We start from the raw sequence: 22,349 nt of genomic DNA, 5'->3' as shown, positions 1-22,349 counted from the left end.
ATCACCCCATAATCTTCTAAATTCCAGGGAATACAATCCTAGTTTGTGTAATCTCGCTTTATAATTTAACCCTTGGATTTAATCCAGGAATCATTCTAGTAAATCTATGCTGCAATATATCCTTCCGAAGGTGTGATGTCCAGAACTGAACACAGTACTCCAGGATGTGGTCGAACCAGGGCTTTGTGTAGCTGCAGCATGACTTCTAACCCCTTGTATTCTAGCCCTCTAGATATAAAGACCAGTATTCAATTAGCCTTTTTCATTATTTTCTGTGCATGTCCATGACATTTTTGTAATCTATGTACATAGACCCCCAAGTCTCTCTGGACCTCCACTCCTTCTAGCTTTTCACCATTTAGAAAGCACTCTGATCTATCCTTTTTAGATCTAAAGTGGATGACCTCCCACTTTCCTACAGTGAAATCCATCTGCCACAGTTTCGCCTATCCATTTAAACTATTACTATCTCTTTGTAATCTGATGTTTCCATCTACACTACTTACAATGGCGCCTACTTTTGTGTCATTGGAAAACTTGGATATGTGGCTCTCTGTCCCGTCATCCAAGTCGTTAATAAATAGAGTGAACAGTTGAGGCCCCAACACAGATCCCTGCAGGACACCACCTGTCACAGCCAATCTGCGAACCAGGTCAATATTTTGCCCTCAATTCCATGAGCTTCAACTTTAGCTAACAGTCTCTTAAGAGGGACTTTATTGAATGCCTCCAGTTGGTACAACATTTCGCTCCCCCCTCTCCTTAAAGCATTAGAAATTTGATCTTGGTCAAATATTGAACCTGGAGCTGGAATAGACTGAAGTTACGGATTCCTGCAATCCATTTAAAGTGTAATTCCCATTGCAGCTAAGGAATGCAGGTATTGGGAACGTAAAATATCACTTTGTAAATTAAGGAAAAGAATGGAAAGGACAGAAAAAGTGCTCAGAACGTTAATTCTTTGTATGCAAAAAGTGAAACATAAATAGGAAAATACTGCATTCCTACACTGGCTTACAAACTAGGGGTGTATAAGCTTTGGGCACTGTCCAAACCAATTAGTCTTGGCTTTGCAACAGTCACTGTATAATCCTGCATCAGTACCTCCAAGTGGTCTAAAGCTCGACCTATGCTAATGAGTCAGTCATAAAACGTAATCAAAAAGTTAAATCTCTAGTGGTACACATTCGTATCATAATAATGTCACAACAAATGCATAGGCCATAAAGTGTACTTATTTAAAACAACAAATAAAATCTCATCTTGAGTCATCCATTTTGAAGATATGCAAGCTTTTATAAATGGAGGTTAATTACAGAAATGTGAGCTTTGCATGCCAGTGTTCCTGAACGCTAATCCAAAGTGTTGGACCTGCAATTGGCAGGAACCCAGACACAAAGAACATAGGCCATCAACAAAAGTACACAAAGTATATGCACCTGAAAATGATTATCTTTCTAACAGTTCTTTGGCTCTACCCTATATATATATATATATATATATATATATACACACAAAAAAATGACCTGTGGGCATATTGGACCCAAGTTTCCACACGCGGCAAAACAGACGCCCCTCCGAGCTGGGCGCCCGCTTTTCGCGCCGAAAACGGCGCCTGAAAAAAAACGCGCTATTCTCGAGTGCTTTGCAGCTCGATGTCAGCTTGGCGCGGCGCCCAGGGGGCGGAGCCTACCACTTGCGCCGATTTTGTAAGTAGGAGGGGGCGGGTACCATTTAAATGAGTTTTTTTTCGTGCCGGCAACCCTGCGCGTGCGCGTTGGAGCATTCGCGCACGCGCAGTGTGAAGGAAACATTGGCACTCGGCCATTTTTGTCGTTCTTTGTAGCTGTTCAATTTTTAACATTTTTTAATAAAACCACATTGCCCTTCCATGATCAGCACTGAGGCTTCTTGCAGCAGTGAGAAGGCTGCAGGAAGCCTCAGAAGTTGAGGCAGCCGTTTCCCGACGGGGCCGACCGACGGCAGGGGGGCCTACCCCCCCCGCCGACGGGAATGGCTGCCTCAACTTCTGAGGCTTCCTGCAGCCTTCTCCCTGCCTCCCCCCCGCTGTCGTCGGTCGGGCCCTCACTGCCTCCTCCCCCCTGCCGTAGGGAACGGCTGCCTCAACTTGTGAGGCTTCCTGCAGTCTTCTCCCTGCCTGAAGCACTTTCACACAGGTAGGAACATGGTTTATTTAATCTTTTCTTTGCTTATAAATTTTTATTCAGGTTGGAATTATTTGTATAATATTTGTATAAGTATAACTAAGGATTTATTGTAAAATGTAATGACTTCCCTTCCCCCCCCCCCCCCCCACCTCGTTCTGGACGCCTAATTTGTAACCTGCGCCTGATTTTTTAATGTGTAGACAAGGTTTTTTCAGGCCTACAAAAATCTTCACTTGCTCCATTCTAAGTTAGTTTGGAGTACATTTTCACTGGAAACTTTCAAATCAGGCGTCAGTGGCCGGACACGCCCCCTTTTGAAAAAAAAATTCTGTTCAAAAGTGAAACTGTTCTACATGACTAGAACTGCAGAAAACTTAAATGTGGAGAATTGCGATTTCTAAGATACTCCATTCTCCACCAGTTGCTCCTAAAAATCAGGAGCAAATCATGTGGAAACTTGGGGCCATTATCTCTAAATAATTGATCCAGCTATTTGGCATGACGGCACAAGTCATAAAATATGTATTGCAAACTACCTTACAGAAAACTACCGCAATTATAATTTAGTTTTGATCTTGCGCATTAGAACACAAGAACAAAAGAACATAAAAAATAGGAACAGGAGTATACCACCTGGCCCTCAAACCTGTTCTGCCATTTAATATCATGTCTGATCTGATCATGGACTCAGCTCCACTTCCCTGCCCGCTCCCCATATCCCTTATCGCTCAAAAATCTGTCTATCTCCACCTTAAATATATTCAATGACCCAGCCTTCACAGCTCTCTGGGGCAGAGAATTCCACAGATTTACAACCCACAGAGAAGAAATTCCTCCTCATCTCAGTTTTAAATGGGCATCCCCTTATTCTGAGACTATGTCCCCTAGTTTTAGTTTCCCCTATGAGTGGAAATATCCTCTCTGCATCCACCTTGTCGAGCCCCCTCAGTATCTTATATGTTTCGATAAGATCACTTCTCATTCTTCTGAACTCCAATGTGTATAGGCTCTAACTAATTAGTTGCCTAACTAATCCAGAGATTTGGGTTGATAAAGAAACTTGGGGTTCATTCAGCATGACAGCAATATATAGGTCATTATGATTTAAACAGATTTTACTCAAACCCCACCAACTATTCCTTTTTGATGGTTTCCAAAACAACATTTTGAAATGTTGGGTTTTATTCAATATCAAAATTAGAAAAGGAAACTAGTCATTGTATGCACACGTCACAGAACTTGAACAAGACTGAATTTCCAAATCTGACCAGGACAAAGCAAATTTAAATATGCATCTCAATCTCAAATATTATTGCCAATTAAAGTTACATTCAAGATAAAATCCACAGGAGAATTGTATTTCAATCAAATGGTATGGCCCCGCCTTCAAATACTTTTTTAATTTTCTTTTTTAAAAGCAGTCCAGGATATGGAGGAAGCTGGTAAGAAATATCTTCCAGGAAACAGCAGGCTGCAGGTTCTATGTGTAGCAGCATTAGAAACAGGGCTGATGAGTTGTTGCCGGGTGGGGAATGGAGAGGGAGATCTGGGATGCGAGAGATGCCAGGATGAGGTGGGAATGAAAGGATGGTTGTTACAAATTTCAGGTCTACTTTCGATGTACGCTCAGCTTCAGCAGCAACTCCCATCAGCAATCTCCATGTCTTATTTTCAGGAATGTGTCTTTCCAGCAAAATATCTAACCACACAACAGCGTAACCCAGGAGAACGACGATAATACCCCCTTGTGATCAGAATCAAAATCATATCTTTCATGCGTGCCCTCGTGTGTACTTCTCCAATCTTTGAGTAGGTTAATTTTAGGGTCACTAGATTGATCCATGGGATGAGAGGGTTGCCCTATGAGGAGAGATTGAGCCTATACTCTTGAATGAGAGGTGATCTCATTGAAACATACACGATACTGAGGGGGATTCACAGGGTAGATCCTGAGCGATTGTTTCCCTTGGTTGCCGAGTCTAGAACTAGGAGGCAGAGTCTCAGGATCAGGGGTTGGCCATTTAAGACTGAGATGAGGAGGAATTTCTTCAGAGGGCTTTGAATCTTTGGAATTCTCTACCCAAAAGGGCTATGGACGTCGAGTTGTTGAGTGTATTCAAGGCCGAGATAGATAGACTCTAGGGGAATCAAAGGATATGGGGATCGGGTGGAAAGTGGAGTTTAATTCGAAGATCAGCCATGATCTTATTGAATGGCGGAGCAGGCTCAAGAGGCTGTATGGCATACTCCTGCTCCTAATTTTTACTTTCTTATTTCAGTGAGAAAAGGCCAGATGCTTTGTCTGAATCCTAATCTACATTTCCCAGCTCTGCTGTGAACTTAACACAAGCTTGACATTTAACTTAACGTAGTATTTTTTAAGCATATATTACACAAAGAGCTTACCATGGAAACACTGAAGGTGCAACAGAAGTAGGCGTTGCAAAAGTGTTACTTGACAAAAGTGCAAATATATGCCACACATATAATAACGATAGATTTTTGTTTCCTTTTTATGAGATGTTTATGCTACAGAATGAAAGTTCCCATTTCATGCAGAGTATCAGCATCAAGCATTCCCAGGTCATGCATGGCACAACCAGATGTAAAGTAAAACTCCCGGCTAAGGGTCATCCACCTGAAACATTAACTCGGTTTCTCTCTCCACAGATACTGCCTGACCCGCTGAGATTTCCAGCATTTTCTGTTTTTATTTCAGATTCCAGTATCTGCAGTATTTTGCTTTTGTGTTGTTGTAGAGTAAAATTCCTTCTGCTCTGCCTCAATAACATACCCCAGCCCTTGCCTCAGGAAAGCATCTCATTGCATCAGTGTGACATTTTTCCAATTTTCCACAACAGCCATCCTGTGGCCTCTCCCAGTGAGAATGCCAGTTATTGTTGAATTAAGAACACTTTTGTGCTTATAGGTCCATTTTCATCAGCAACTGGATTGAGAGCTCAAATTAATTCCATGTAGGACCCTCGTCACCAGTAGGCCTCGGAGGCCTAAGATAAAAGGCTACTATCCAAGCGCATCAACCAGTTCCCAGATTTTTCTGCTTTTACAAGCCTCGTCACTATATCCAAATATTGCAGAAATGTCTCAAGAACATAAGAAATAGGAGCAGGAGTAGGCCACATGGCCCCTCAAGATTGCTCCACCATTTAATAAGATCATGGACTCAGCTCCACTTCCCTACCGCTCCCCATAACCCTTTATTCCCTTATCGCTAAAAAATCTGTCTATCTTCACCTTAAATATATTCAATGACCCAGCCTCCACAGCTCCTTGGGGCAGAGAATTCCACAGATTTACAACCCACAGAGAAGAAACTTCTCATCTCAGTTTTAAATAGTCTCAGTCTTATTCTGAGACTATGTCCCCCAGTTTTAGTTTCCCCTATGAGTGGAAATATCCTCTCTGCATCCACCTTGTCGAGCCCCCTCATTATCTTACATGTTTCGATAAGATCACCTCTCATTCTTCTGAACTCCAATGAGTAGAGGCCCAACCTACTCAACCTATCTTCATAAGTCAACCCCCTCATCTCCAGAATCAACCTAGTGAATCTTCTCTTGAACAGGCTCCAATGCAAGTATATCCTTCCTTAAATATGGAGACCAAAACTGTACACAGTACTCTAGGTGTGGCTTCACGAATACCCTGTACAGTTGTAGCAAGACTTCTCTGCTTTTATACTCTATCCTCCTTGCAATAAGGGGCAACATTCCATTTGCCTTCCGAACTACTTGCTGTACCTGCATACTAACTTTTTGTGTTTCATGCACAAGGACCCCCAGGTCCCTCTGTACTGCAGCACTTTGCAATTTTTCTCCATTTAAATTATAATTTGCTTTTATATTTTTTCTGCCAAAGTGGATAACCTCACAGTTTCCCACATTATACTCCATCTGCCAAATTTTGTCCACTCACTTAGCGTGTCTGTATCCCTTTGCAGATTTTGTGTCCTCCTCACAATTTGCTTTCTCACCCATCTTTGCATCATCAGCAAACTTGGCTACATTACACTCGGTCCCTTCATCCATGTCAATATAGATTGTAAATAGTGAGGCCCATGCACCGATCCCTGTGGCACCCCACTAATTATTGTTTGCCAACCGAAAAATGACCCATTTATCCCGACTCTCTGTTTTCTGTCAGTTAGCCAATCTTCTATCGATGCTGATATATTATCCCCAACCCCATGAACTTTTACCTTGTGCAGTAACCACTTATGTGGCACCTTATTGAATGCCTTCTGGAAATCTAAATACACTACATCCACTGGTTCCCCCTTATCTACCCTGCTCGTTACATCCTCAAAGAACTCCATCAAATTTGTCAGAAGTGATTTTCCTTTCATAAAATCATGCTGACTCTGCTTGATTGAATTATGCTTTTCCAAATGCCCCACTACTGCTTCCTTAATAATAGACTCCAGCATTTTCCCAATTACAGATGTTAGACTAACTGGTCTATAGTTTCCTGCTTTTTTGTCTGCCTCCTTTTGGTAATCACTAGAAGATTTGACGTCAATACTTTGCCTCAGTCCTAGTCTGAATGTGATTTAACCTATTTACTACCAGAAGAGATTAATTTATCAAAATATGAAAAGCAAAAACATCAAATGAAATTTTTTTTGCTGGAACATGATACTATTAACAAATAAATCCTACCTCTCTAAGATGAATGTTTTCTTTCTCTTTTTGGTCCAGTAGTACCTCCAGATGATTAACTTGAGATTCTACCTCAGATATTCTCCGATTTCTTTCATGTTCCTCTTCCATGGATTTGGAAGGCAAACCTTTGCTCTGCAGCATTTCTAGTAGTTTCTTAATGGACTCATCCCTTGCATTCAATGTCTGCTTCTGTGTTTCAATCCTTAGTTCCATTTCTTCTAAAGTCTTCCTCAAAAGAAAGAGTTCTTTGGCCTGACGTTCATGTTCTGCCTGCAACCTACGAAAGTTCTCCTCGGTGAGCTCAATGGTATAGTGCTCGGCACCTCGGCTAACATTCTCCTGCTGAAGAAGATGATTAAGATCTCGCTGGGTTCGAAGTTCATCTTGCAATGCTTGGATGGTCAACTGCAGGTGCTGCAGAAGTAATGAAAACAGATTGCTCAAAGGCTATACAAATGGTTCTTACAAAATCACAATCTGTAGGTTGAACTACAAACCACATTTATTAACTTAAATCTATTTTTTTTTAAGTATTTGAGAAGCCATTTCTACATCAAAAATCACATTCAGAAGTTCGCACCACAAGAGGATTCTTTGGATCTCCTAAGCATGAGCAATTCTTACTCGTCACAGAGCAGAAGCTCTGATTATCTCCGTCCTCTTCATTTCGTAATCTTAACAGCACAAAAAGCACGTCTTTTGGAGAACAAACTCAACAGATGCTTGAATAAAATGCTCTGGAGATACTGATTACATCAATAAACTTTAAGAGCATCTATACTTCCAAATCTTGATTCATATCTGCACATCTCATGCTTGCCTAGTTTAATGGTCAGATTTTATTTTAAAAATTCAGTTTTAAAATTAACCTGTATTTAGTCACAGGATCCACATGGTGACAAATGTACCGAATAATGCTTTTTAAAATTCTAAGTGACGAGGGTAGTTAAGACTCCTATACTCGGAATACAACTTTCTTTCACATGGGAATCTCTCCGCTTTGGAGACAGCTCACTATTAAATCTTCTGCCCCAACTGGTATGATGCAAGTGCTTGGCCTCCCAAGTAGACGTTTTCCACAACGACTGTCAGTGGGGCTACTTAATCAGTTCAAGGAAGCCATAATTCACAAGGGTCGAGCTGACTGAGGTCTCCCCTCTTCCGACTGAACCCAATCACCTTTCTATTCCAGTGTGCCATCTAATAATTTGGCTTAAAAAAAGGAGCAAAATCATCGAGTGTAATGGAGGCAAGCAAAAAAAAGACAGCTACGGACTAGCAGGCTTCTGGTTGGGAGTCCATCACTAAAAATACCATGCTGCCCAAACAATCCTTTGAACTTTATATGGGGCAAAGAAGTTTTCCAACTTTGGCATTCTAAAGCGAATGGAACCTGAACTATTACTTAATATAATGCATCTGAAATATACCATTTAAGTGATCTCCTGCAGGTGGCTTATCTTGAGAAACACTACAAAATTATAAACAGACTGTCAAGATTATTTGCTACAAGATCAAATGTGAATGTTTTAATTACTGTTTCAACAGACAGTTCCTTTTTAAAAAGTTTGCTACAACTAAGAAAATCCTTCAGATTTCTTGAAGTTAACTGATTTATCTAGTCTTAAAGTCAGTTCACTATAAACCAAATCTAAACACACAAAAACATAAATGTAGAATCCTCACAGTTCAATTAAAGTATTGCAATCCATTGTACCATATTTGAGAGCATATACAAAACTTTTGCCAAGCCAACAGAATCCTATGCCCCCGGACCCACCCACCCCCCACCCCCCCACCCCCCCACCCCACTCCTTCACATGCAAAGTATAGAATGGATGTTTTTGGTTGTGTTTGAAAATTTGGGGAAATTTTCAAAAAATTAATCAGTTTCCAGATTGAGATCTTTTTCTACTTTACCAGTCTTATAGTTATCATAAAGGATGCAAAAAAGTCCAATGTGATTCATTGCCCATCAAATATGGTACTTTCTTGGGATACAGAAATGATGCAATGTTAGATTACACCTAAATTTAACATTCAGAATTTATAATTAAGGAAATGATTTAACTAAACGTGGACGCCATTAGCATGTTGGTTCTACTCAACAACCAATTAGGCAGATGTTAAATACAAAGATTTCACGTACTGTTTTATGAGAGCGCGCTTTTGTAGTGTGGACTCTTATTGAAAGGCGTAATCCAACATTCTCACCAATTAAAATAATTAAAACCTCAACATTTAACCTGGTATAACATAAAATACAAATTCATCACAATGCACCACACATCACTAAAACAAGAAAATAAGCAAATTGCATTATTTTATGTTGTGCAAACTAAACTGTTGCAAACATAACACAAACCTTTGATCTTCTTGCATCCAAAGGCTGAACAGCATGGCAAATAAAAAAGAATGTGGCAAAATCAACAAATGGATACAGAGAATGCAAGCAGGAATACTGCACACCAACAGCACGAATGTTAAACAGCTCAGCAAAAGATCAATCAATAGCAAACGATTGATTATAAGCAGGATTCAAAGTTTAGTATTGCCAATGGATCAATCATCAAACAATGGTTCATCAGGCTCAGCAAGTTCCAGCTTTTTGGTTGCTGGATCTTTGAAATGATAAAAATATTTTTAGTTCAGAAGAGTTGGTAGGTTTAAAATTATTTCCTGCATCATTAGCAGTAGGATAATCGTTTCGAATAAAAATAAATTTAAAATTTAAGACTGAACAGATAAACAAAAGGAATTTCTGGACGTTTTACTCGCCAACATTATCCTCTCACATAAACCAACCAGTACAATAATAAACTGCACAGGAAAGGTAGGTTGGGGTAACTCAGTATTGTAATGCATTTGTGTTCTGACCATGGACTAATGAGGTGGAGTCACATCTTGGACTCTCCATTGAGCAAGTTTCTATCTTAGCTGGGTTATCCAGGGAAAGGGGGAGAATAAGAGAATGGAGACCAAATACCTCCACAGGAGTCAACCCGAGCCTCATTTATGCAACACTTAGCAAAACACAGGTGTAGGCAGCGTGCCAGACATTTAAGATTAGGTTGACCATCAACCCTTTCAGCAAAATATAGTAGAAAGATCTAAAATTAAATATAAAGAAAAAGGAAGATACAAACAGCAAAAGTGTATACTGCCCAAAGCAATTAGCAATGTTTCTGAAATGTCAGTTAAATATTATTGGAGACTTGTACCCAACCGACAATACCAGGGGTTTTAATTAAATTCTTCTATTTTGGACCCTTTTTTAAATTAAGGAAAGCTGAAAAAGAAGTGTGGTACATTCTTACAATCACTGATAGACACAGCAGTATTAATGGCAGTTTATGGATTAATCCACACCCTCATTCATCTAGCCATAGAACAGCATCTGATGGCCAAGTAGCTCTGGAGAGAAGGATAATGAGAAAAATGTAGCACATAAAGATAAAATACTATTTTTTAAAAAACACTTTTCTATCAATGCTGCACAAATTCAACTGAAAACCTTTTCTCAATAGATGAACGGCCTTCAAATATTACTGGATTTTAGTAATCACAAAGCAACATATTCAAAGGCAACAGAACCAATTCAGATCATTGTCTCCAATAAAATTGTTACAGATTCAACAGTAAATTTTTTTATTCATCTGACTTGCCCCAAAACTCTGCACTTCAAATGAAAAGCTAGGTCAAAAAATGTGTACATCAATATGAATATATATGCAGAGTGCCATCTCTGGCGATACGAAGAACTTGGGAGAGATAAGTGTTATTGAATATTAATTTGACTGCTTTGAGGCAGAGAGAACAGGAATATTCTTATGATCTAGCACATCAATCATTAAGATTCAATCCAATAGTAACAAAAATAAGTGTGGTATAGAGAAACTGTACTCCCGCAAGGTTATACAGGGACAATCACCATCGTTCAATTTACAGACTTTCTGCAACATTGTACATACATTTTTTCAAGTATTTCATCAAAATATGATTTGAGTCCTTCAACAAATTGTGCTTTAGAATAATAAAGCCAAGACAAAGTGCAAATTAATACAAGTAAGGGGAGGAGAAGCAATACACATAGTAAGATGCCAACAAAATTGCACTCTGAGGAGGAAAGAATTGTTTTTACACTTTTATTAGATGAGTTTGATGATGTACTTTGTTTCCTTCTGGTCTTTCTAGATTTGGTCATCAAGTTAATAACAGTCATAGCAGCACTTACAGTTTCACACTTTCGCTTACATATTCTATGAATGAGTAATCTCACAGATCGACACTTAGTGTAGCTGAAAATTAAAACCAAAAATTTTCAATGCCTTTTGTGAAAATGTTAAAATTTATATTTCACTCATTCACATCACACCCTATACAAGTTTAAGTGCATGACCAAACTTCGATACAGTAAAAGCCCCATAAAATATATACTGATGGAGTGGGAGGTGAAGGTCAAGTCCCTTCATCTCATAAAACTGGAAAAAAAATTACAAATTCAATCCAACTCTGCCAACTTAAAGGGCCCAAGTTTCCACACGAAAAAAAAAACGGGCGCCCCTCCGAGCTGGGCGCCCATTTTTAGCGCCTAAAACGGCGCCTAAAAAAAACCTCGCGATTCTGGAGCGTTCTGCAGCTCCTTGTCTGCCTGGCGCGGCGCCCAGGGGGGTGGAGCCTACACTCGCGCCGATTTTGTAAGTGGGAGGGGGCGGGTACTATTTAAATTAGGTTTTTCCCTGCCGGCAACGCTGCGCGTGCGCGTTGGAGCATTCGCGCACGCGCAGTGTGAAAAAAACATTGGCACTCGGCCATTTTTGTAGTTCTTTGTAGCTGTTTAGTTTTTGAACATTTTTTTTATAAAAGTACATTGCCATCAGCACAGAGGCTTCTTGTAGCAGTGAGAAGGGTGCAGGAAGCCTCAGAAAGTTGAGGCAGCCGTTTCCCGACGACCTCCCCCTTTTGCCGTCGGGAAATGGCTCCTCAATTTTTGAGGCTTCCTGCAGCCTTCTCTCTTTTCCCCCCCCCCCCGCGTTCGGTCGGCTCCCTTCCCTCCCCCCCCCCGCGTTTGGTCGGCTCTCTCCCTCCCGCGTTCGGTCGGCTCCCTCCCCCCTCCCGCCCGCGTTCGGTCGGCTCCCTTCCCTCCCCTGCCCCCCCCCCCGCGTTCGGTCAGCTCTCTTCCCTCCCTCCCCCTGCGTTCGGTCGGCTCCCTCCCCCCCCGCCCCCCCCCGCGTTCGGTCAGCTCTCTTCCCTCCCTCCCCCTGCGTTCGGTCGGCTCCCTTCCCTCCCCTGCCCCCCCCCCCCCCCCCCCGCGTCCGGTCAGCTCTCTTCCCTCCCCCTGCGTTCGGTCGGCTCCCTCCCCCCCCGCCCCCCCCCCCGCGTTCGGTCAGCTCTCTTCCCTCCCTCCCCCTGCGTTCGGTCGGCTCCCTCCCCCCCCAGCCCCCCCCGCGTTCGGTCGGCTTTCTCCCTCCCACGTTCGGTCGGCTCCCTTCCCTTCCCTCCCCCCCCCCCCCCCCCCCCCCCCGCGTCCGGTCAGCTCTCTTCCCTCCCTCCCCCTGCGTTCGGTCGGCTCCCTCTCCCCCCGCCCCCCCCCGCGTTCGGTCAGCTCTCTTCCCTCCCTCCCCCTGCGTTCGGTCGGCTCCCTCCCCCCCCAGCCCCCCCCGCGTTCGGTCGGCTTTCTCCCTCCCACGTTCGGTCGGCTCCCTTCCCTCCCCCCCACCCCCCCACGTTCGGTCAACTGGCTCCCTCCTCCCCTCCCTCCCGCGTTCGGTAACGGCTGCCTCGTTTTGTGACGCTTGCTGCAGCATTCTCCCTGGCTGAAGCACTTTCACACAGGTAGGAAAATGGTTTATTTAATCTTTTCTTTGCTTATAAATGTTTATTCAGGTTGGATTTATTTGTATAATAATTGTATAAGTATAAATAAGGATTGATTGTAGAATTTAATGAGTTCCCTTCCCCCCCCCCTCCTCCTCGTTCTGGACGCCTGATTTGTAACCTGCGCCTGATTTTTTAATGTGCAGAACAGGTTTTTTCAGTTCTACAAAAATCTTCACGCTCCATTCTATTTTAGTTTGGAGTACGTTTTCACTGTGCAAACTTTCAAATCAGGCGTCAGTGGCCGGACACGCCCCCTTTTGAAGAAAAAATTCTGTTACAAACTAGAATTGTTCTACCTGACTAGAACTGCAGAAAAAAAAATGTGGAGAATTGCGATTTCTAAGATAGTCCGTTCTCCACCAGTTGCTCCTAAAAATCAGGCGCAAATCATGTGGAAGCTTGGGCCCAAAGAGTTGTACAATGCGTTTCAGACAGCTTGCTAGATTTCTCTCCAACAAAGCAAATATTCCAACAAATGTGTTAAATAAAAATGCACTAGTCAGCATACATTTCATAGCTCTGATAGTCAAGTAGATAAGGATACTAGGAACAAATCTCTGCTTGTAAAAGGCAGTCTACAGTCTAATCAAGCATTACTGCTTGATTAAGTATTGCATATATAGCACATTTCCATAGCAAAAGGGGAAAAGATTTCTACCTAGGGTCAAAACTTCAACTGGAAACTTTTTCAAACTAATTAGTAAAAATTTACATCAGAGAAACAATGAAAAAAGTTAATCCATTTATCTATTATTATGCTAGCATAACTATAACCAGGTCATTTGAAAATCATGTTGTACTCCGAGTTTCAACTTGCAATGCAAAATTCCAAGCAAAATGGATTCTCCCTCCCTCAAGACAGATAAGTATAACATTTCTACTTGAGGAATAAATGCAGAATTGTGATGGTACAATGGCATCTTTATAGTTCAAAATACACATTCAATGGCACCTAAAAAAGTTACAACTTGCACAGTACAATTTACTTCTGTTAATTCAAAGCCACTCAATTTGAATTACTGGAGCATTTCAGATTATTTTTTCCAATTGCTTCAAAACTTCCTGCGATGTGTTACTTCAATAATCAAGTGACCAGTTAATTGAAGTTTTTGGTGTAAAAACAACTTCAAATTAACAAAACACTCTAGTGTCTATTTTCTGCCATGTGTCACCACTTTAAATATACACACATACACATATATACATATACAGAAAACACACCTATACATTCTATATTTTTTTCCAAAAACATTTTCCCTTGATCTATTGCTCCACTTCCCCCCACTCGGGTTTCATTGGGGCATACACCACCAATGGTCAGCCAAACTGCTCACAGCCCAGCCATTGCCAGCACTTTCAGCTAGCCATAGGAAGATGTACAAGAACAACCTGGGGACAACACTCCTTGTAATGGAGCCTCTATAATTGACAAACGTTTTAACAAATCACAGTTTTCTGCTGTCATTTTTAGGCTTCCATTCATTTAAATGGCACAAAATACAGCTCAGTTCACAAGACTGAAAGCGGATGTGGATCAATTAAAAACACAAGACCTGGTACAGTGCTTTAGTCAATGGGCACAAAGTATTAAGCAGCAGGACAACATGTTCTTCAAGGCAATTCTTACATGGCATGTTCCTAGAGAAGAGTGTTATAGGTTGATGAGGTATAGATTGTAGGAACTGTGTGCAGCTGTACTGGGAAGGTAAGGAGGTGGCCATTTGGTTTGTCATGTTGGGAGGGCATTCTTGGGGGATTTGAGGGGGGAGGCAAGGAAGATAGGTTATCAGGGTCTAATGCAAATGAAAATAGATCGCAGGATGTGAGTGGGGAAGGGAATCCTGTGGTGTAAGAGAAGTGGGTCCAGCTATGAGGTGCCAAATATTGATTTGAAAAGGATAGAAGAACTTTAAGCTGGTTCTTGGCAACAGCTGACAATGCAGCTTTGGGCTGGTGAAGGAGACGAGAGCGGACAGAGAACAGCATACATGAAAGATGACAGCAGGGAAGGGCAGGCAATTTTTTGCCACACAGACCTGAATATAACAGCTTTAAAACAGAGGATGCTGTAGAAACAGCACCACCCTTCATACAGATGGAGCTGGGAGGATCAAAGGGTTAATATATAGTACCACCACCATGGAGAATAAGCTTGGATAAGTCAAAATATAAACAAACAAAATAAATAGGTACATTAAATTTTGATAGATGGATGTGACCAGATATAAGTATTATCGCGACGAAATGTGTACTATACACAAGACTTGTAATATATTATATAGACAGACATAGAAAACAACCCAATCCGATGAAATGCAGAATAAGCTAAAAACTAATGCATCATAAAAAATGCATTTAAATAGCAGATATCACAGTATAATGTTTCACTGCTTCACGAATGAATAATTTTGTGAAATGGCTTCATGCAACAGCCATGAGATACATACATTAGAATATATATATAAAAACATTTTTTTTTGGTGGTATTGGTTGATGTAAAGTTGGAAACAAAATGCATCATCCATACAATACTTACAGCACAGAGGAGGCCATTCAGGCCACTGTGCCTACACTGGCTCTTTGAAAGCTATTCAATTTGCCCCACTCTTTTCCCATAGCCCTGCAAATTTTCCCTTTTTTAAATTTTTTGACAATTCTTTTTACTGTCCATACTCTGCTTTCCTGCATGTCCAGAGCTCCTGTAGAGTTTGTTACGTCTGGCAAAGTAGATATTCTTGTGCATGGACTACACCAATTTTTTTAATAGCCTTGTTCCAGGTGAGGTGCTGCACTAAAAGCTCTGCAAATTTTGGAATGAAACAGCTTCGAGAATGCCACTGAGGGGGCACTGCCTCCCCTGGCACCCCATGCACAGCATCGCGGAATAGTAGATGAAGGATTCAAGTTTGTAAGCTTGGAAGGGACTCAATTTCTCTCAGTGAACCACTTCCTGACAGAACCAAGTCAAACAGAGCAATTTAACATGCAACCTTTGCAGCTGACAAGAGCAATAATGGCAACATGCAAGACACAGGTCCCCTTAGCAGGGGAATGATGAATGGAATGTAGAACCAAAAAAGGGAGAAATAATTACAAACATTTGGGAGAAATGTGTGGGGGGGGGGGGAAAAAGAGACAGGGGAGAGAGAGAGAGAGAGAGAAAGAGAGAAAGAGAAAGAGAAAGAGAAAGAGAAAAAAAAGAGAAAGAGAGAGAAAGAATATTTACGGTTTCGGAAACTACCTTTGAATGATTATTTTAATGTCAAAACATACAATAGTCTAAGCTAATATATTAATTAAATTGAAACCCAAGTAATTGTATTATAGTGCTTGCCAAATATTGAAAATTAAGCCACTAAGGACTTCATACAAGGGACATTAATAATTAAAAGTCGCTGTTCTGCTACTTTTAGATACATATAGCCAAGTTCCACAATGTATCACTTTCCAGAGCGGATAGCTTTAAAAAAAATCTATTTTTCTTCCCCTCCATTGCTCAATATCAATTCAGACTTTGCCAATGGCTCAGCCAAGGGGGAGTGTGTGCATTTTTAATGTGATTTGACACAACTGCTTTTGAATAAGTTTCCAGTTCCCTGTCATATTAATCAAAGTTAGAACAATACTTCACAGAATATTCACCATCTGGCATTTAACCCCACTTTTCCCATTAGCCAAATAATCAATTATTCATATTTTGAAATGAGATCAGTAGTAACAAGACATCACTAAACTTAGGTGTTATGAAAGCAAACAATTAAAATCTGCTAGCAATTAACTTAATAATGCTTCCTCCTGACATTATGTGAACTTAACACCCACATTGTATTTCACCACACTGTGGCACAAGGAGCTCTTTTTGGGTCATAAAAATGCACTTAATATTCATCAAGCAAGAAATTCCTACATTTTCAAAAAGAGGGCTACGAAATAAAATGCAGTTTTTAAAATTTAAAATGTACTCAATACTATTTTGCTTTTAATTCAGCTTTTTTCTTAAAATTAGAGACATAATCAAATGTCTTCATTTCCATTACACCCAGATTACCAGAACATAAACAGCAAACGTTATTCTAAAATGACTTAAAATTGAGTACACCTACATGCAAGAACATTTCTTTCAACATAAAAGCATGGAATAAGTGGACAGTTGGTCTAGCAGGCTCATTTCTTCACACAGCATGTGCAATTTGCTTTACCATGCAGTCTATCCAACCTATTTAATCTTTTAAGAAAAGTATTCCCACTCCCGCAAAAGATAAATTAAACAAATACCCCAAGCACCTAAATAATCTTTGTATCCTATTTGATAGCCACCATATGATTCTCAACCCCATTCCAGACCAGATATACATTGGCTTTCCGCCATTTTTCTTTTTAATCTGATGGATGAACACAGAATTAATTTCTTTATCTGGGAACCTATTTGTTACATCAACAACTATATGGAGGGAAGGGGAGACAAGGCAAAGTTTTTAAAAATCTAAGTCTTGCTTCAATTTTGATTTTATACTCATGTTCCAGTTATACACTCATGATCAAAGTTAAATAACTTGCTTTCAACTACATCATCCATTCTTCTCAGAATTTTAAAAACCTAGGTTGGCCTCACCTCAAATCTATTTTTCTCTAATAAAAAGTTCAATTGTAACAGCCTCACTTCATAACTCAACTCAAATACAGTCAAATGGCTGTCTGTATCACAGCTGTTACGGTTCAGACTCTCTCCCAACTTTCTGCTCATGATCACAGCACAAGGCAGTTTCCACAAGCAGACATGCATTTCCTAGCAACTGGCAGCTTAATGCACAACCTGAACGAGATAACTTACAACAGGATTAAGAGTTAGCTTTTTAATCAGTTTTTAAGCACTGGAAACAAGAGCTGCACATCACATTCGTCTGTCTGCCTCAAAAAGCAGAAACAATATTACAGACTGCTATATTCGAGCTAAAACGAATTAATTTACATGCAAGTTAATCACACCAAAGCAGAAATGAGCAGTACAATACTAGACGACCTACAAAACCATTTAAAAACAATAAACGGTGCTGAATCGTTAGACGTCAGTTCAAAACATCTCTTGAAAGGAGTTTCTGATGAAATATTGCACAGACAATTGGTACCACAAAGTCTTGTTCACCAATTATATATGGAAACAGTCAAAATGGGGAAGTGAACATTTTGGGGAAAGTCATACCTATACAATTCTTCTGGTTCTCCAAGGGATAAATTTCCTTCGAAGATCAAAGTTCTCTCTCAAAAGTCAGGCAGTATATTGATTATTTATACAACTCAAGAGATAAGGTGTGAACAGCAGCCTCTTGGTGGTCTGCTGAGTAATTTGCTTGGGGAACCTGGCTGCAACAGAAATCATTTCAACTGTCTAACCTTAGTTTGCAAGTTCACACATTAGCATTCCAAGTAATTAATAAAGTAGACAATCAAGGACGACCTGAAGAATTTCTGATTAAACAGCAACACCCACACAATATCAGGCAACCTGCTTTCCCACAAAATCAACAGCTGTACCTCCAGAGTGGAATGTACCGTGTTGCTCCCACTCAACAACAAATTGCATTTATATAGTGCCTTTATAGGAATCATCCCACTGTGCTTCACAGTAGAATCTGACGAGAACGGACATCAAGCCAAACAACTTTCTCTCATTTCAAACAGATTGAGCAATGTATTTCATTCTTAATCAAGGCATTGATGTTTCAACTTCAGCTTTGATTTGAGATCCTTTTTAAAGCAAAGCATAATTTATAAACAGAAAAAAAATCTATTTGAAAAATAACTGGGTGTGCCTGCTCCTACTCAAGAGAAATAAGGCACAAATAGCATTTTACTTGACAGCTTTGCTACTACAGCTTATAGAAATTTCCTGAACTCGACATCTTGTAGAAGGCATCACCTCTCCAGTAGATGGCAGCAAAGAACTCATCATCATCATAGGTAGTCCCTCAGAATCGAGGAAGACTTGCTTCCACTCCTGAAGAGTTATTTGGTGGCTGAACAGTCCAATACAAGAGCCACAGACTCTGTCACAGGTGGGACAGACATTTGCCGAGGGAAGGGATGGGTGGAACTGGTTTGCTGCACGCTCCTTCCGCATGCCTGGACTTGACCTCTTCACGCTCTCGAAGAGCTCAACGCCCTCCCGGATGCACTTTCTCCACCTAGGGCGGTCTTCGGCCAAGCACTCCCAGGTGTCAGTGGTGGTGTCACACTTTACCAGGGAGGCTTTAAGGGTGTCCTTGTAACATTTCCGCTGCCCACCTTTGGCTTGTTTGCCGTGAAGAAGCTCCACATAGAGCATTTGCTTGGGGAGTCTTGTGTCTGGCATGCGAACTATGTGGCCTGCCCAGTGAAGCTGATCGAGTGTGGTCAGCGCTTCCATGCTGGGGATGTTAGCCTGGACGAGGACACTGATGTTGGTACGTCTGTCAGCCCAGGGGTTTTGCAGGATTTTGCGGAGACATCGTCGGTGATATATCGCCAGCGACTTGAGGTGTCTTCTATACATCGTCTATGCCTCTGAACCATACAGGAGGGCGGGTATTACTACAGCCCTGTAGACCATGAGCTTGGTGGTAGATTGGAGGGCCTGGTCTTCGAACACTCTTTTCCTCAGGCGGCCGAAGGCTGCACTGGCGCACTGGAGGCAGTGTTGAATCTCCGCATCAATGTCTGCTTTTGCTGACAAGAGGCTCCCGATGTATGGGAAATGGTCCACGTTGTCGAGGGCCACACCGTGACTCTTGGTGACTGGGGGGGCAGTGCTGTGCGACGAGGATAGGCTGGTGGAGGACCTTTGTCTTACGGATGTTAATCATAAGCCTCGGTGACTACATCGACTATATCCTGGAGTTCAGCCTCAGAATGTGCTCAGACGCAGGCACTGTCCGCATACGTAGCTCAACAATAGAGTTTGTGGTAATCTTGGACCTGTCCTGGAGGTGGCGTAGGTTAGAAATCTTCCCACTGGTTATGTAGTTTAGTTCCACTCCAGCAGGGAGCTTGTTGACTGTAAGGTGGAACATGGCAGCGACGAAGATTGAGAAGAGGGTTGGAGTAATGACGCAGCCCTGCTTGACCCCGGTCCGACAGCCACAAAGAATGCCAAATGGGAGGAGACAAAAATGCATCATTATAGGCAGTCCCTCGGAATCAAGGAAGACTTGCTTCCACTCTAAAAAAATATGAGTCCTTAGGTGGCTGAACAGTCCAATACGAGAACCACAGTCCCTGTCACAGGTGGGACAGATAGCCTGCGCTTGATTTCTGCATGCTCTCGGCATCATCCAGGGAAACACAAAACACATCTACAGACTTGACATAATGACAGAGATTCATCAAAATGCAGATCCAACTGATTTTCTTGGGTGACAAATGCCATAAAAAAATTGGATTTGTTTCTTATTCTGATTTAGAAACCCAAGTGTTCAAAATAGAGTATATCATGCAACCATGTAATATAAAAACATAGAACATAAGAATTAGGAACAGGAGTAGGCCATCTAGCCCCTCGAGCCTGCTCCGCCATTCAACAAGATCATGGCTGATCTGGCCGTGGATTCAGCTCCACTTACCCGCCCGCTCCCCATAACCCTTAATTCCCTTATTGGTTAATTCCTTCTCAACTCGGTTTTAAATTGGCTCCCCCGTATTTTGAGGCTGTGCCCCCTAGTTCTAGTCTCCCCGACCAGTGGAAACAACCTCTCTGCCTCTACCTTGTCTATCCCTTTCATTATTTTAAATGTTTCTACAAGATCACCCTTCATCCTTCTGAACTCCAACGAGTAAAGACCTAGTCTACTCAATCTGTCATCATAAGGTAACCCCCTCATCTCCGGAATCAGCCTCGTGAATCGTCTCTGTACCCACTCCAAAGCTAGTATATCCTTCCTTAAGTAAGGTGACCAAAACTGCACGCAGTACTCCAGGTGCGGCCTCACCAATACCCTGTACAGATGCAGCAGGACCTCCCTGCTTTTGTACTCCATCCCTCTCGTAATATGACCAGTAATTCACCCTTTAACTATGCCATATTTCTCTCATCCCATAGTTTCAGAGCTAGAATACCAATTAGTGCCAAACTGATGACAGCTTTGTGCTTTAGGCCCATGCTCACAAGGAACTGGAATGAGACAACCCAAACTCATTTCACATCGGACCAGCAGACAGCAGGTTTTCAGCTCATCAGTCTGGCTTGGATTTGAACAGACGTCCTGAACGTGAAAGACCCAAGTCTAACCAACTGCACCACCCATACAGTCACTTTCTTCAGTCTCCAAACATAGGCAGCTGTGAACTCTGATAAACAGTGCGTTCCCAGGCTTATCGTGAATGTCACAGAAAATCCAATGTTATAATTATTTCTGGTTAATGGTTCATTGCATGTGTGTAGAAAGACAAATATAGCCAAAATAGTGTATATAGTGTTACAAGAAGCTGTGTAGAGTGAAAAATAATTAAAATAGATAACTCTCAGTAGAACAAAACAGGCGTTTTAGGAGAATCTATTGTACAGGGAGATCATGTTTTGGAGCATGGGCACTTCTTTAATGAAGCTCCTTACACCAATCACCATCCTTTTCACTCACAGGAGCAAATATTTTGCTTCTGCTCAGGGCCACCACTCAACTGAAATCAGGATCATCATAGAATCAGACAGCATAGGAGGCCGCCATTCGGTCCATCTTGTCTGTGCCGACTCTTTGAAAGAGCTGTCGAACCTGTGGAATTCCCTGCCACAAAGTTGTTGAGGCCAGTTCGTTAGATATATTCAAAAGGGAGTTAGATGTGGCCCTTATGGCTAAAGGAATCAAGGGGTATGGAGAGAAAGCAAGAATTGGGTACTGAAGTTGCATGATCAGCCGAGATCATATTGAATGGTGGTGCAGGCTTGAAGGTCCAAATGGTCTACTCCTGCACCTATTTTCTATGTTTCTATGAATTAGTCCCACTCCCCTGCTCTTTCCTCGGAGCACTGCAAATGTTTCCTTTTCAAGTATATATAGCAACACAATGGAAATTATGTCTGCAAAACCATCTCTTTCCACTAAATGGCACAGCAGGTTATTGCTCCAAGGACCGATACTACTACATAACTATAATGTGTTTGTACTGTAAATAATTACATAATTCAGTGATATCGTTTTTGTTGAGTAAGTTAACATCCGTAAGACAAAGGTCTGGTCTGTCCCCACCGCACAGCACTCCCCTCCAATCATCAAGATTCATGGCGCGGCCCTCGACAACGTGGACCATTTCCCATATCTCGGGAGCCTCTTATCAACAAAGGCAGACATTGATGCGGAGATTCAACATCACCTCCAGTGTGCCAGTGAAGCCTTCGACCATCTGAGAAAAAGAGTGTTTGAAGACCAGGCCCTCAAATCTACCACCAAGCTCATGGTCTACAGGGCTGTAGTAATACCCACCCTCCTGTATGGATCCGAGGCATGGACGATGTATAGAAGGCACCTCAAGTCGCTGGAGATATATCACCAACGATGTCTCCGCAAGATCCTGCAAATCCCCTGGGAGGCCAGGCGCACCAACATCAGTGACATCGGCCAGACTGACATGATGCGATGCATGTCATCACACA

At 41.7% G+C, this 22,349-nt stretch overlaps 1 protein-coding gene across 1 annotated transcript in view; it reads right to left on the bottom strand.

The window, feature by feature from the left end:
* The window catches only part of LOC139277180 (ERC protein 2), a 918,863-nt gene that overhangs the window by 829,775 nt on the left and 66,739 nt on the right, over positions 1 to 22,349 (bottom strand). The window contains exon 2 of the mRNA XM_070895293.1: positions 6,848 to 7,264. Within this exon, the coding sequence (XP_070751394.1) occupies positions 6,848 to 7,264 (417 nt within the window). The remainder of the gene's footprint in view (positions 1 to 6,847; positions 7,265 to 22,349) is intronic.

Source organism: Pristiophorus japonicus, chromosome 12 (genome assembly GCF_044704955.1).
Source record: "Pristiophorus japonicus isolate sPriJap1 chromosome 12, sPriJap1.hap1, whole genome shotgun sequence".
Classification (NCBI taxonomy): Eukaryota; Metazoa; Chordata; class Chondrichthyes; family Pristiophoridae; genus Pristiophorus; species Pristiophorus japonicus.
The sequence above is the reverse complement of the archived record's forward strand: the minus strand, read 5'-3'. Positions and strand labels throughout refer to the sequence as shown.